The sequence below is a fragment of the Rutidosis leptorrhynchoides genome, chromosome 1 (assembly GCF_046630445.1).
Source record: "Rutidosis leptorrhynchoides isolate AG116_Rl617_1_P2 chromosome 1, CSIRO_AGI_Rlap_v1, whole genome shotgun sequence".
NCBI classification, from domain to species: domain Eukaryota; kingdom Viridiplantae; phylum Streptophyta; class Magnoliopsida; order Asterales; family Asteraceae; genus Rutidosis; species Rutidosis leptorrhynchoides.
This window is the reverse complement of record NC_092333.1, coordinates 654,443,770-654,460,946: the sequence shown is the minus strand read 5'-3', so window position 1 is coordinate 654,460,946 and position 17,177 is coordinate 654,443,770. Positions and strand designations below refer to the sequence as shown.

General features: G+C 33.5%; 1 protein-coding gene across 1 annotated transcript; it reads left to right on the top strand.

Moving 5' to 3' along the window:
* The first annotated feature begins 1,551 nt into the window (after window positions 1-1,551).
* Window positions 1,552-4,687, top strand: LOC139885816 (uncharacterized). Its single transcript, XM_071869572.1, has 3 exons — window positions 1,552-1,788; window positions 3,787-4,099; window positions 4,193-4,687. The coding sequence occupies exons 1-3, from the start codon at window positions 1,592-1,594 to the stop codon at window positions 4,493-4,495; spliced, it is 813 nt and encodes a 270-aa protein (XP_071725673.1). The 5' UTR covers window positions 1,552-1,591; the 3' UTR covers window positions 4,496-4,687.
* Window positions 4,688-17,177: the final 12,490 nt, after the last annotated feature.

The window sequence follows — 17,177 nt, the reverse complement described above, 5'->3', positions numbered from 1 at the left end:
ATATATGTTTTCTATATGTTTGCTTCTGCAATTAAGTTTTAATATGAATATGATGTGTTACGTGACTTTAATTCTCATGAATGATGAAACTCCATTTAATTCACAGGAGTTGGAATCCCCATCGAACATAGATCGGAATTTTAAAGGCCTAAATTTTTTAAAAAAGTCTTTATACTACGTATTTACTTGTTTAGATATCGGTTCAACTAAGGCAAAAAGAACTTACATTATATCTTCTTTTTTTTTTATTAGATATAAATTACTATGAGTAGTTAAAGTCAGTTAATTAAAAGATTTCGCGAATAATGATTAATTGTTTTGCTATTATTAATGATAACTTTTTAGTAGTATTATCTTTTGTACGTATTGAAAATTTTAACATTTATAATGGTTCACTTTTATATATCAAAAATAAAGTTAGAGACTAATGAGTCGAGCATATATTTAAGATTATAACTATATAACTCATTAAGATCATTAAAAGATAACTCGCATTACTGTGAGAAATGATATCACTCCATACATTTATAATTACAATTCACATAGGGTGATTGATATCAATTTTTTATTTAATGAAAATTTTAAAATCGAGTTGAATTTTTGAATTAGTGAAAACCTAAAGATAGCTATTGTTCATAACACGTGAATAGTATATATAGAGAATATATATATAGATAGTATAATTAATTTAATTAAAAATTATACATATCGAATAAAATACAACCAACGCTTTTCATAAGTAGTAATGTATCTACGAAGTATTATCCTTTTCTCTAGGTGTATATATTAAAAGGGCTTAATGTAAAAAGTTAGATTTACTATTATATTCTTTACATGGTGTGACGTACATAAAAGAATGCTTTAAATAACATTTCCAAAATGATAAATTCATTGTAATTAAGAAACGCATGGATGGTATTTTTTCAAATTCATCAAAAGCATAATAATTATGTAATATTGTCATTATATTTCTTGCATATTTATTTAATTAATTTCATTGACTTACATGTAACTAGAAAATTTATTTTTCATTCACAGTAATATTAATACCGGACACTAGCCTTCATTTCAATACTCACATAACACACAAACAAAAGAGTCAGACTCGTCGTGCTAGCTATCAATCGTCCCCTCTCCAAACACCCTCTCTTCATCATCCCTCTCGATCCTTCACATTACCGTAAAAATTATGATGTACAATAGTTTAAAGGGCAAAGTCAATAAACAACAAAAACCATCAACTAGTATTTTTAAGTGTCAAAACTCAACTCAACTATCAATCGATGAAGAATTTTTATTTGTGCCCCGACTTGAATCTCAAGTGACTATGATTCCTAGTCGTCCCCGCTCGGCTCAGCTTCGACGCCGGCCCCGCATTCCTTCGCTTCCATGGAATTATGGACTACAAAACATAAACCTTGTGGTCAACGAATGTCAACGTAGTAAAGGAAAGAAAAAATGTGAGGAAGTGAATGAAAACAGCAAAGAGTCGGAGGGGGGAATTGTAAATTATGTCAACGAGGAGGAGTATGACTTAATTAGTTTCATAGCGCGTGAAGGGCACGGCGCGTGTGAGAAGGTGTTAGAGAACATGACCAAGTGTATGACCAGGGAAGAGCGGTTAGGGTTTATGGAGAGTTTAGAAGGTGAGTGGGTCGGTGCCAATAAGCGGAGGAAGGTGGTCAACGCCGACGTACTGGTCAATATTTTTCCGATAGGTTGGAAAATCGAAATCTCCATACGCCGGCGTGCTGATCTGATTACGTTTTACTGCCGGAATTATGTCAGGTTGTGATCATCACTTTCGCCTCTGTTACATTTTTTTTTACCTAACAGTTCATTTTAAATTATGCCAAATTTGAGCTAGGTTTAAAATCGTGAACATAATATTTTTCTGTGTTTATGTTGAAATTAATTTGTCTCTGTGTGTGTCTTTGATTACTAAATCAGATAAACGTTACTCCTTGATTTTTGAATTCATTTTCGACCTAAAAATTGAGTTCAATTTATGTTAATTCTAAGCTAGGATTAAAATCGAGATGAATTCTTGAATTAGTGATATTTTGTTTGAAATTAATGTGTGTGTGTGAGATAGCTGGTTGAGAGAAATGTTACTTGTTGACGAGGCTGCTGCTCCGATAGTCCGAGTACCCGTAGTTTCGCAAGAATTAAATGAAATGTTATGTGATAAACAGTTTTATGTGTGTGTTTGTTAATATTGTTATAGTTGAGACCTGGTTAGTTTATGCTGTTAACTGAAAATTAGGGCAAATGTTCTGCTTTCAAAGTCTTGTCTATGTAGATGACATTTCGCATATATTAAGTTTCACATTGCTGAGTGATATGTCCTTTGAAAGCAAGTGTTCTGTCCTCAATGTTACTTTAGGTCAGGGGCGGACCTACCTTAATGCCAGTGGTAGCACGGACTACCACTGAAATATGCGTTGCAGTAGAAATTTTTTTGAACTTTTAACTAGTGATACCACTGGATAGTGTAAATTTTTTTGAGATTTTAACTAGTGACACCACTGACTACGATTCCTAGATCCGCCACTGCTTTAGGTTACACATGTACTCTACGAATGTCAATATCATATGCGTTACTTGGATAATACGTCACTCATACACTCTAGTTAGGCTAATATTGTAGACGTTCTATCATCATTCTTTAAGTTCGCATCATGTTTTGTGAGAGCATCCTTGGTTGTTTACTTATCCTTATGTGTTCGAATGTTCATTTTAAGTCTTGAAGGATATAAATGTGTATAAATGTTGATCTTTTGGTCTTGACGTTCAAGGGTTATATTAAGTTTCTTAAAGGTAATTATAGAATCTACCAGCACCATGCTAGTGGGAGCTTAAATAGAGCATCCCGCTATAGATTCTGTTATAAATAGCTCGCCTTTCTTCTACCGTCATGTTGGAATGCTTGAGTAGTATATAGAATATGGATCTTCTATGGTGGAATTTATAATTAAGTGTTTGCGATTTTTTTATAAGATGGATTATGTTAATTCTCAAAGAGACTTATCAACTCAAGTAACATAAGATCACGGTTAAACAAAAATCTGTTAATTAGATTTCGTTATATTGTTGACTATTTGTGTTCTCTCGGAACGGAACATTTTGAGTTATTGCCAGTACCATCAGGAGGCACAGAACATGCTTTCACCTTGTACACTTTACGCGTCTTTAAAGTATTTCAGGATGTCTATAATGTCATTGCACGTTTTCTCGTTATTGGCGGTACCTTTTCCCTTTATATAGCCGTCATTTGTAAAGCTTACAGGATTTACATAACGATAAATTTTCAATAAAGCGTGTTAGATATATTAGATTGAATTTAACAAGTATCTATCACGTTAAGTCACAGTAAATTAGCAGATTAGAAAATAACGCTAATGAGTTCTCGGAATTCCCTATTCAGGCTTCGAGTAGGATTCATACACACCGTACCCTAATGATCTAAAGCTACTTTGGCATAAAATTTATTGCATTAGGGGGTATGGGACCTAATACAAAGCTCTGAAAATGTGCGCATTATGGCAACGTTACTTGTTTTAATCATTCAGTTAGGATTAGTTTATGCTATATATCATTGATTTCAATTAACACAAGTTACTAATTGTCGACATCTAAAATGCTACATGCTCGAGCTAGCCTAGTTCTTTTCAATTCTAGATGGCAAGTATATAAATATTTAATAACCATCAAGTGTTAAAATGTTTTTTTTTTTTTTTGTCTTCGATGGTATGCATAACATTGTTTTTTTCTTGATATCTTCAGTCCCGCTGGCTTGGAGTTTAAGACATGCACAGAAGTTGCAAGTTATATAAGAGCTCGATCTTTGATAGATGTTGTGGAGATGGGAGAGATCAATAATGGTAGTCGTATACCTCTCAAGGAAAGTAAAAAGTTACCTGGAAAAGATGGCTTGTATGATGTTAATATAGCTAGCTTTATTGATTGTTATCGGTGTGGTCTCAAGTTTGAAGATATCCGTGGGCTTGAGAAACACCTAGCGTGTTTTCACAAAAAAATCACTCGAAGATTAAATCTTCCAACCCGTGAAACGACACGGCTTCATAGTTTACAAAGTGTAATGAAACGTAGTTGTAATTATTCTCATTATCAATATTTTTATTATAAAAAATGTAGGCCCACTAATACGAGCTTTCATTTATTGGCACAGTTGGATCCAGAGAAAGACCCTTGTCAGCGTGCTGTGATGGACCGTGATGAGCCACAGTCAGTTCAAAATGGTACCCAACAGAATGGGCAAGCTTCATCTATTTCACAGGTGACAGCTGAAGCGCAAGAATCAGATCCGGTCGTTAATGGCAATGGCAGGTTCTTGACAACATGTACATGGTGCTACAAAGAGTTTCTTTGTGGGCCCGTTGATGCTGAAACAATGGCTGAAGCAGCTGGATATATGTGTCCAAAATGCAAAAAGAAAGCCTGTGGGGTCTTTGAAACCCTGAATGGAGTTTAGTAAGGTCCATTTAAACAATAAGTCTGTTGTCAGTCAGTTTCTAATTTCAGGTAAAAGATTTAGAGTCTGGGGGATATATGAAACTTAAAATGTGTGATTTAATTTTGGTTTCTTTTATAATTGTTGTTTTAGAGAACAGTGTACCCTTTTAGTGTTCTGTATGTAGCTTTCCCCTTTATTTAACATTTGGTTTCCTGTTTATGTATTCACAACTTCATTGCGCTATGGGCATATCTTCCCTTAACTACCGGAAACGAGCTCGTATGAATTTATTTAACAGGTTGAGATACTATTGAGCTCTTACAAGTTACGCCCATAGCTTATGAGTCAAACTGTGTAGGAAGAAGCTGCAGCGACACCTCACAAACTTCCTACTGGAGCAGTACTATAGGCATTTTTGAGTGTTTGGATGCATGTCTTTTGTTCATAAAGAAAACCACTTGTCTTTCTTCGATATACTCAGTCCGGGTATAGACGCTATGACGTGAAATCCAAGACACTCGATGTATCCGAGCAGGACTCATCCCAGCCTCCTCGGTGTCTTGACTCTAGCGGCTCGCTCTTAGTGCTTCATGGTTTATATATATTATATTTATATATTATATACAGTATTCCTGGTTTTTGTGATAAGATCAAATAAATGAAAGTTAAACAAATAAACCAAAGAAAGGTTAACAAATAGGTAGACATTATTAATTTTGGTCATTATAAGACAAACTTCGTAGGGCCTTTAGATTTTATTGAGTGGATAAGTGGATACACGATTTGGAAAAATCGTAACCTTGTTCTATTCAAAAAGAAGAAAGGTAATGGACCGATGGCTCTCAATGAGATACAAATAAGCTCCTTTGAATGGATCTCAAAACGTGCAAAAAATCTAAGGATCGACTGGAATCAATGGTTGCTCCACCCTCTCTCTTTCGATGACCATGGTTGACGTATATAGGCTTTCTGCTCCAAATTTCTGTGCTGGCCGACTTTGGTGATCATGTAGTCCTGCATCTGCTAGCATAGGTTAAGTGGATTCATTGTATATACTGTATCGTCTCTAAAGTATGCTCTCGCATACCTTCTATTGTAATGACTTTTTTACTTTAATGAAATTCCTCTTTTTGCCTTTCAAAAAAAAAAGATTTTATTGTGCAGTTATAACACTAGATAATGAAGGACCGTATATAGCATATAATACAAAACATAGTTACGTCAAAGACTTTGAAGATATCATATAGTACCAAATAAGAGGAAAAAATGGTAATACCATTGATCAATAACGAATTTTGGGGGGAATTTTTTTTAAATTATTTGCAATGTCTAAACTTAATTTTACTCGAACGAGCAGGAGTTTTAAGAAGGTGAGCAAATCCATGTTGGAGAAGTAGGGTACATGCAATAAACCGAGACATCGAACGACTTCAAGTCTTTATTTCGAGCACGTGCCCTGCTTCTCCAACAACGATCGATCACCTATAACTTGGAGTTGTAGATCTACACACCATGTTAATATAAATGTGATTTCAGTGTATGGTTTGTTGCCATAATGGGCATGTATTTATAGGTACATACTCTGGCTCAAGGCACCATCGTATCACATGAGTTCACATGATAAGTGTGTGTTTTGGAAGTAATTTAACATAATTCGTACTTACTTTTTGCTTTAGAGATCTTTGTGAGTTAATCATGCCATCCACCATTTGCTTCTATATTTAGCGCCAGTAATTGATAAGCAACGTGAGTCATATACAGTTGTACACTTTAATCACATGATAGTGTGGATACTTAGGGCGTTTGATTCGAGAAATTTTGTGGGATTTGCATTTCAAAACCCATGAAATCATATGTTTGGTTGGAGGTTTTCAAATGCCCAAGGGTTTTAAAATCCCGTGAGTGAAAGATTTCTAAATCCTTTGGATTAGGGAAGGATTTTGAAATCCTATGAGTGGAGGGTTATTAAATCATACGTTTTACGTTTGCGTTTTACGTTTTAAATTTTATTTTTTCGGTTTACGTTTTGCGTGTACGTATTACGTTTACGTTTTACTTTTTCATTTAACGTTTGCGTTTTGCATTTTATGTTTACGTATTACGTTTTCGTATTATGTTTACGTTTTACGTTTGCGTTTTATGTTTACGTACTTTTACATTTTACGTTTTATGTATTAAATTAACGTTTAATATTTAACTTTTACGTTTTTGGGTTTACGTTTACATTTTACTTATGTTTTACACTTTACATTTTAATTTTATAAATACCGTGATTTCAAATACCCAAACCAAACACGTGTTAGGATTTCAAATCCCATAGGATTATAAATCCCATTGGATTTCAAATTCTCGAACCAAACGCCATCTTAAGTGTAAATCTTCTATAATTCATATCCTAATAACTTTTTGATTAACAATTAAAACATAAAAGTAAGGTAATTCCAATGGTAAATTGTTGTTCGTCACATGTTAAACCAAGTTCGAATTCGTGGTAATGGATAAAGGCAACCCCGGGCCTTTGCGCTTTATATTTTTGGTAAATCATGTGTTTTGTCCTTTGGGATTGTTCATAGTTTACATGTGATCTGCGATCATCACTTCCCATATTATTATAGAGTTATACTTAATTAATTTAATTTAAGTTTAAGGCGTATAATAAACTAGCTTTAATAGCCCGTGCGTTGCACGGTGGCTATAAAAGTTTGCGTATTTATTCTGTATAATTCATATGTATGTGTTATATGTTAGGTACACATATGTTATATGTACCGTGCTTAGTTCAGGCTTGTGAATAGACGCATGTTACTTTAACGTTGTCAATGATAAATGGAAAACACCAAATACATGCAAGTGAATTATTGTCAATGTACATGTTGAACGATAAAATGAAACGATAAAATAAATGAAACGGTTTGTAAGTGATTATAAAATCTAACATTGAAAATTGTTCATAGTAATCCAGAGATACTGAAAAGACTTTTTCTTTACTTTGAAGAGCGTAATGAATAGCATATCATGAACTCCGAAGTACGATGAACTTAAGCGGACATGATATTAATAAAAAGAAAAGTATAAATGAATGTTTTGTTAAGGCTTTCCTGACTGTTATAAATGTATATGTATAAATGAAATATAAATATTATAACATGATTGTACAAACCTGTTAGCTTTAATCATTTTTTCTTTTAGCTCGGTAATTTGTACTTTTGTAGCCTTCTAGCATTGCGAAACCATTGTTAAAGGCTACATCACTGCAAGGTTCTTATTTTCAAATTACACGAATTATCTTTATTGTAGCAACACACAAATTGATGGTAGAATAATTCACAGCATAAAAAAACTATGTAAGTTTAAGGGTTGGTTGTATTTGATCTTGAAAATCAAATAGCAAAATCACTTAAAGGGAAAAAATCATGAGTTAAAACATAAAAAGCATAAAACCAATGCATCTATATTTTTGAATCACATCAGTGCAGTTTTATAAAAAGGCAGACTTACTCTATGAACATTTTCTTGAGTATGTTCATGGCTGAAAATTGTTTCACACAACTCATAACTGCAGAGTCAAGAGGCTAGGCTAGAAATACATCAAACTGAACCATGGATGACCTAAAACCATTTTTAACAATAGAAATTTTCAGTCACCGATGAAACTGGTTCTAGTATATTATAGATATAAAATACAAATTTAAATGTAGCGACCCCGACAAATCGTCAATTGACGGCGCCGTCTACGTAGGTCCCATTACATGGTCATAAGTCTTTAAGACAAAGTTTGACCGAAAATATGTCGCATTCATTTCATAAGTGTGGATGTTTCAAAGTTTACAAAAGTAGTTTCCATAACTAGTACATAATGACGTTTAAAGTACAAATGAAACACGTGCGACACAGTTTAAAGTAGTCAAAAGACGCTCCACATATGCAAGTATACTCGACATCCAAAGCAAGTATCAAAAAGAACGAGCGGAAGCATGTATCACCTAATGTTCAAGGACCTGAGAAAAACATAGAAATCTGTCAACGAAAACGTTGGTGAAATCATAGGTTTAAGTAAGTAAGTGAGTAAAAGTAAGTCGAACCACAAGATTTGCATCATTGATAAATAGTAATGCATTCTAAAAGTTAATATTCACGAGCACCCAATTATCAAAGCTTAACGTTTCCATCCTTAGTACCCCATCACAATAGTGTTAGAACATACACCGTTTCCCGAAAATATATTTCATCCGAATAACGGTAGCGAACCGTCCGAATGAGGGTTTGTCAAACCCATATAGCCATATAACATAAGTTCTCGCTTACACCGTCAAGTGTAACTAATGATAATCGAATTGAGGATTTTTGTTCTAAACTCGTATGTAGAATGTTTGTTTTTCATGTACTTGTGTTCACTTAGTTAAAAGAAGCGTTTATGTTTTCTCATCCCAAAAGTAAGTTCAAAAGAGTAAAAAGTGGGACTGTGATCTCACCTTGAGCACAAGAGCAAATAAGTACTTCGACAAGTAACGTGTGCAAAGAACAATGCTAGTCTTGACCTAAACAAATAGGTTGTATCAATAACGATAGTCACGATTGGTCAAAGATGTTCAATTAGTCCTATGGCTCGTTATGACTCGATTATGTAGCATGTGACTCAAATTGTCAAGTTTCATGCAAAATGCAAGTATAGAAACAAGTTAGGAAGGTTGCATAATCATTTGGTTAAGTTTGACAAAAAGTCAAACTTTGGTCAGGTCAAAGTCAACGAAAAAGTCAACATGTTCGGGTCGAGTCCCGAACTATTTTTCTGTGCTAATTACTCATATATAAGCATGTTAGAACAAGTTGCATATGAATTGGAGGTCCGTAGCATGCCAAACATTTTTCGTATATTGGACAAGGAGGTCAGAAACTGGACACGGCTTAAGCCGCGCCGCGGCCCCAAATTGTCGCGCCGCAACAATACACGGGAGCTGGTACCTGGCCAGTTTCAGTTTTTCTAAGTCCAAACCAAAATCTTTCATGCACAAAACACAAACCGTAACCACTTAGAACTCGCACCTTATATCGTTGGAAAGCTCTTTTGACAAGGAATACAACTAAACACGTTTCACCAACCGAAAACATTATTTGCAATAACCAACTTTTCAAATCAAAAGATCAATCAATGCACACATTTAATGCTTCAAATTTTATAGGTGCACATTTATGATTTGGGCATTTAATGAATACATACAACACGCCGTTTTGTAGGTAATCGAGCATACAATACAACTAACTACTTACCAACAACAATTCATGGCATTCAATGCATCAAATATTCATTTCAAGTTTATCAAACCCTAACCCAATTTCACCAAAATCACTAATCAAGTTTATGGAGTTTTCTCAAGCAACCTACCCATCAAATTGAAGTTAGTGATACTAGGAACACATTTAATACATGCATTTATAACATTTAACAACATTCAAGAAACCAAATCACCAAATCAAACACATCAAAGTTCATATTCAAGCTAATTACTTCAAATAATGAAATCGAGCATATAAATCATATAATCATGTTAGACTTGAGCCATAGACACTAATTAACAACTTTATAACTTAAAAACATCAAGAACACAAAATCTAGTGATTTTAGAAAGTTACCCAAATGCAATGAAATCGGTATGGAATCGAAGAGGAAGTTGCAAGGATTCCAAATATGTAATTTGTTTGGATTGAAGCTTGATCAATTGAAAATAGATGATTCCTTGTTTGAAGATTTGAGAGAAATTTGGAAAGTAATTAATGAAAATGGAAATGAAATTAAAAAGTAAATGGGGAGGTGGGTTGACTAGTCAAAAAGCTAGTCACCTCTTTGATACTTTGGCGATTTTAGTCCCTCGAGTTCGGTTGCGGGTGCGTGAATTACCTAAACGAGATATTTTTAAAACGAGTATTAACGAGGGATGTTATAATCTTATAACGAACTTTAAATAATTAAACGGAAAAGTAAACGGAAAAAGACGGGATGTTACATTAAAAATATATATATATATATATATATATATATATATATATATATATATATATATATATATATATATATATATATATATATATATATATATATATATATATATATATATATATATATATATATATATATATATAAATTGCACTGTAAAAGAGACATAATCAGGTATTGATGCTAAATTATTAAAGAAAATTATTGAACGGCATCAAGATGTAAACCAATGGGTTCAGTGTGGGCCCGTCTTGGCTCAGAGGTCATAGTGGTCCGCAAGCAATTTCAACGGTCTGATGAAAAGCAAAAGATGAAGTTTATGCTGAAAACCAAAGTGGTAGCTGTTGACACCTCTACAGATGTTGTGAAATTGACCCTTGAACCGTCAGGTGACGGGGATCAAACTGTACTCAAAACAAATACTGCAACTGTTGTGCTATGACCTGGTGCTGATATGCTGTTATTAGCACGGGATCAGCAACAACGTCTCATTTTTATACTCGTTTTCAACCTTTTTAAACTCGACAAACCCATACATATCCTATACCATTTCGAAGCTCGTCAGGTCTACTTTATATCCCAGTTATTAGTTTTCACAAAACCTAATCATTTTCAACTTGTGAGCCCGCAAAGTAGGCCCGAGAGTCATTTTCGACACTTTTACTAAAATAGTAAAATTTTCCATTCACAACTCATTTTCCCAACCACAATTCCTGGGCATGCCAAGATCTTGTTACAAGTCCAAAATGACATTTTAGATGTGTTAGTTGCTTTCGTTTCGTAAAATTACTCATATGGGTCAAAATGGGCACATATGACCCAAATGGCTCACAAATTCCTATTTTAACCAAAATATGCTCAAAACTAATTTTTCAAAATACTAAAACCTTCAGTTTCACTTAATATATCATAGAGCACGTGTCAAAATCAACAATTGCTCAATTCGACACCAAATGGCCGAAATGGGTTAAGGGTCAAAATGGACGATTAACACTCTTTTAACTATATAATCTTCAAACGACTACTATTTCCTTTCTCAAAAACAACTCTAAACATATTTTTATTTTCAAATCATTATTTTGACCCGTATTCATATTATTCATAACCAAATGGGTCAAATTACTCAAATTTCATTTTTTGACTCAAATTACATTACGCTATTAAACAGTAATTCACAAACAATGAGTATGAAATACACTATTACCAATAACCAAGCTCACAAAATATGCACTTACAAATGAATATCATTGGTAAATCGTTAATCAGTTAACATATACATAGAGGAAATAAAATTAAACATCGCATCTAAGAATTTAGGTGGAAAAAATTGCATCGGTAAACCCTAAAAATTTGCAGATGAGAGGATGAACTTGACAATTTGATGAAACCAACAGAGATTCAATTTAACGCCACGAAGATGACAATTCATTTTAACGCGATGAAGATGACGAACTAAAGAGGAAAAAGCTGGTAATAACGTCAGATGACAGATTAACGATTGAATCCTTTTTGATTTGATTTTGTTTAATTGATTGCAAAAATTCGGAACCCTAATCCAAGTGTTGAACGTCAGTATAGAAGAAAGAGGAAGAGAAAGGGATTAAGGATTAAGGTTGGATTATTTTCCGCATGAATAAATTGAGTTTTAGGTTGAGTTTTTTTTTTCATATTGAATCTTTTGAGATTTAGGGTCTGTTCTAGAGTTGGTTTTTTAAAGGAAAGGAAAGGGTTTGGAAAGATTGAATCAAAGAATGAGTGTTCCAGAGTTTGGAAATAAAGGAAAAGAAAGGGAGTAACAGTGTAATTTTCCTTCCATCCAATCCTTCCAAATTGGAATGATTCACAATCATTCCCCTTCATTCACCTCCCTTCCATTTCATTTCATTCCAAATTGAACGTACTGTTTGTTTTTTTGTGGAAGAAGCAATTGAAAAACGTATATTTTTAATTGTTGAACGTATTGGCCAATAGGTTAGAGTTAGACACGTGGAATATCTATAAGAATTATTATAGGTTATAGATAGATAGATACATAGTTTTACTCTAGTATAGAACTAGTTATCGAACCCTCGCTTCGCGCCGGGGTTCGGTTTTCAATGTATTTTATTGCGTTTAGTAAAAGTATTTTGTGGTTAACGATGATGTCGTTGAAGCGCAACTCGAGTCGAACTAAAAGGTATAACCAGTGAGAGATTTAAATGTTATTTTAAATTAACAATATATGTGCATCTCCGCGTTTCGCTATGGAATTGTCGACTTTTAAAAATTTTAACGCAAAATCAACGTGTATGAAAAGTACCCAAAATATTTAGCGTTTTTTAGAAAGCGTCCGTTTTGCGTATAGCTAGTGACATTGTGTTCCTAAAATTATTTCGAGTTTAACGATGGTGTCGGAAAAATTTAACTCGTTGCGAGCGAGAAGATATGACCCGTTGAATATTTGGGTGAAGTTTATTTAAGATTTTTTATGAAAATATTTATTTGACACTTTACCCCCCTGTTTGGGGGGTCGATTTGAATTTTTCAAAAATGTGTGGGGGCTTTGTTGGTACAATGAAATTTAGTTAAAATTAAAAAAAAAGGGTGAAAAGTCAAAAATGCCCCTGGGTACTATTCATAACTTTTGTCTATTAGTTAATACTAGTTGTGGAGTCCTCGCTTCGCGCCGGGGGATCCGTTTTGAATGCGAGTTAAAAAAAAGTGTTGATCTATTTTGTAAAAAAAAAAAAAAAAAAATTCGACAGGGTTGTTCCTTTGTGAAAGTTGCTTCTTTTAGCGTTCGGGTTTTTTTTATTTAAAAAAAAGTTAGTTGATCTATTTTGTAAAAAAGAATATTTTTCGACATCTTTTGGTAGCATTGAAGGGTTGTTCCTTTTATAAAAGTTGCTTTTTTATCGTTTGAAAAAAACAAAGTAGCACAGTAGTAACGTGGTGAGTGTTATTATTCAATATTTTTAGTGTTAGTGATGGGATAAATAATATTTTAGAATATATGTATAAAATGGGAGGGTTCGATTTGTATTTTAATGAAAGTTAGGGGTTGGGTGTGTGAAAAATGAAATGTTAAATAGCACTATTCATAACTAATAAGTCAAATTTTGTCTATTAGTTATATTACTAATTACTAATGTGAAAATGGTTATTTGACACTTTGCCCCCTGTTTGGGGGGTCGATTTGAATTTTTCAAAAAAGTGTGGGGGGCTTTGTTGGTAAAATGAAATTTAGTTAAAATTAAAAAAAAGGTGAAAAGTCGAAAATACCTCTGGTTACTATTCATAACTATTGTCTATTAGTTAATATGTAAATGTAAATATGAGATTGGCTAATTATACCATAAAATTTACTATACTAAATTCGTTAATAATCTCAAGTATACCACAAAATTCATTTATTGAACTTATTAATATTATTTTCAAAGATAAATTTATTAATTATTGTGTAAATTTTAACTTCTTTCAAAAAAGCTTAAAAGGCATATGTTAAATAATCACATATAATATACTTCCAACATCTCATAATGATTGTCACCAAACAAGTTTTTATCTAATTTATGATAGATCGATAAGGGTGTGAAAACTCTAGACGTGGAACGGGCCGTGGATTTTTCAACCATTATATAGCCCAGTCAAGCAACCGCATCAACCTTGGCAATATGGGCTAACTCAGCAACAGCAGTTTGGGCCGGTTAATTGGCCCACTCCTTACTGGGCTGCCCCTTGTCCCTACCTAACAACATCCTGGCCAAAGCAACCCACTTCTTCTCAGCGCGGTTTTCTAGGACCTCGTCCATCATCATATGCGCCCTTTGTTACATCCAACACACCCGCGTTTGTAATGTATACCATGAGTCTCAACCCACATGATGAAAATTGGTATGTGGATACTGGCACGTCCTCCGACATGACTTCACAAGGTAAACTTATGTCGTATTCCCAATCTCGTTATCCTAAATTTACTGCTGTAGGTAATGGCATGGCATTCCCGTACACGGGTCAGACAACTTCTCTTTTCCTACTCCTTCTCGTATCCTTATCTTATCTAACGTTCGTTATTCTCCTTCATTAATTAAAAATCTTATTTTTGTTAGACGTCGTTCTATCGAAAATAGTTTGTCAATCATATATTTTTGGCAGGCAAACCAAGTTAACCTTTTATGCTTCTAATTCCATTACTTATGCTCCTTTTCATATCGTTCATTCTGAATTATGGACATCACCAATTTTAATCACTAGTGGTTTAAATATTATATTGTGTTACTTGATCACTTTTGTGGACCTTCCCGATGGGACATAAATCCAAAGTACTTTATATTTTGAGATTTTCACCCATATGGTACTACTCGGTTTAATATGCATATAAAGAGTATTCAATATGACAATGGAACCGAGTACAACAATGCTATATTCCATAGTTTTTGTTCAGAAAAGGCTTGCTTTTTCGTTTTTCTTACCCGTACACATCTTCTCAAAATGGAATATCTGAACGAAAGATTCGTGCTATTAATAGCATAATGCAAACACTACTCTCTCACGCAAGCGTTCCTCCTCAAATTTTTGCCTCACGCTCTTGAAATGGCCACATACTTACTTATTATTCTTCCACTAAAATACTTCAAAACCGCGCTCTCACTCAACTCCTCTATCATCGAACTCCGTCGTATCAACACCTTCGTATATTTGGGTGCTTATGTTATCCTCTAAATCCGTCATCTAAAATTAATAAAATTCAATCCCGTTCCACGCCTTGTGTATTTCTCAGGTATTTGTCAAATTATCGCGGTTACAAATGTTATAATTTGTCCACTAAACAAATCATCATTTCTCGTCACGATATATTTGACGAAAATCTCTTCTCTTTTGCTAATTCTATCTCAACTCCAAATAATTCCTACACATTTCTCCATGATGGGTTACATCCACTACATTACCAACATCTATCTTCTAATCCTTCTGTCCAATCTTTGCCACCTTCTATCTCACCTGGGTCATCTACATCTCCAAGTACATCATCTATTTGGCCATCTCCTAGCCCAACTACACCTTTTTCACTTGGACCGACACACTTAACTTCTCCTACAAAATCTTCTGATTGACTCCCTGTCACTTCAAATACTCCTCATACTACTCTATTTCAGTCTCATAACTCAACACCGAATATTCCAACATGAACTATGACTACTCATAGCATGTCGGATATATTTAAACCCAATGCTCCTCTTAAGCTGTCTGCTACTACACCTATTTCCCCGATTCCATCCGATCCTAAAAGTGCATTGTCTGACCCAAAATGGTGCCATAATGTATAAGATGAATATTGTGAAGACCCGTCCTACTCCATCCGGACGAAGTCCATATCGATTATAAACGATTCACAACAGTTGATTACATTGCAAGGTACTTGACCTCTATATGATACATTTTACAATCATTGCATTCGTTTTTGAAAAGACAATCTTTCATTACATCGAAAGTTGACGGCATGCATACCATTTCATATTATATCTATCTATAATTGACTTAATAATAATCTTGATGAACTCAACGACTTGAATGCAACGTCTTTTGAAATATGTCATGAATGACTCCAAGTAATATCTCTAAAATGAGCAAATGCACAGCGGAAGATTTCTTTCGTACTTGAGAATAAACATGCTTTCAAGTGTCAACCAAAAGGTTGCTGAGTTCATTAGTTTATCATAAATAATCATTTCATAACTTTTAATTGACCACAAGATTTCATATTTCCATTTCTCATAAACATACGTCCCATACATAGAGACAAAATAATCATTCATATGGATTGAACACCTGGTAACCGACATTCACAAGATGCATATTAGAATATCCCCATCATTCCGGGATCCTCCTTCGGACATGATATAAATTTCGAAGTACTAAAGCATCCGGTACTTTGGATGGGGCTTGTTGGGCCCGATAGATCTATCTTTAGGATTCGCATCAATTAGGGTGTCTGTTCCCTAATTCTTAGATTACCAGACTAAAAAGGGGCATATTCGGTTTAATAATCCAGCCATAGAATGTAGTTTTATTTACTCGTGTCTATTTCGTAAAACAGTTATAAAAGCAGCGCATGTATTCTCAGCCCAAAAATATAAAGGGTAAAAAGGCAAATGAAACTCACGCATATAAATATTGTAAAACAGTTAATAAAGCATTTGCATGTATTCTCAGCCCAAAAATGTAAAGAGTAAAAGGGATCAAATGAAACTCACCTAATGTATTTTGTAGTAAAAATACATAAGACGACATCTAACAATGCAGAGTTGGTCTCGGATTCACGAACCTATATCATTTATATATTTATTAATACCTATAATCATATTTGAACAATTTCATATGTTATCACTTGTTATTATGTGTTTCATTAGTAATTTAATTAAATGTATTTATTTTATATTCTTTAAATAAATAAATAAAAATGTTAATTTAGTTTAGTTAAGTATATTTATATATGACTAACTTTTATTGTAGTAATGATAATAGTTTTAGTAGTAATATTGATAATAATAAATAAACATCTATTTTTGTTTTATAATAATAATAGTAATAACAAAAATGATAGTTTTTATAAAAGTGTTACTTTTAATGATAATGATAAAAATGATAACTTTTAAAAATGTTAATTTTAGTAATAATGAAAATTGATAATAATAACTACACAAATAATGATCTTTCTAATAATAATAA

Coding starts and splice junctions, on each gene's coding strand:
- LOC139885816 (XM_071869572.1), top strand. CDS start 1,592: ATGACCAAGTGTATGACCAGGGAAGAGCGGTTAGGGTTTATGGAGAGT. Junction 1,789..3,786: donor TACTGCCGGAATTATGTCAG/GTTGTGATCATC, acceptor TGATATCTTCAG/TCCCGCTGGCTTGGAGTTTA. Junction 4,100..4,192: donor GGCTTCATAGTTTACAAAGT/GTAATGAAACGT, acceptor TTATTGGCACAG/TTGGATCCAGAGAAAGACCC.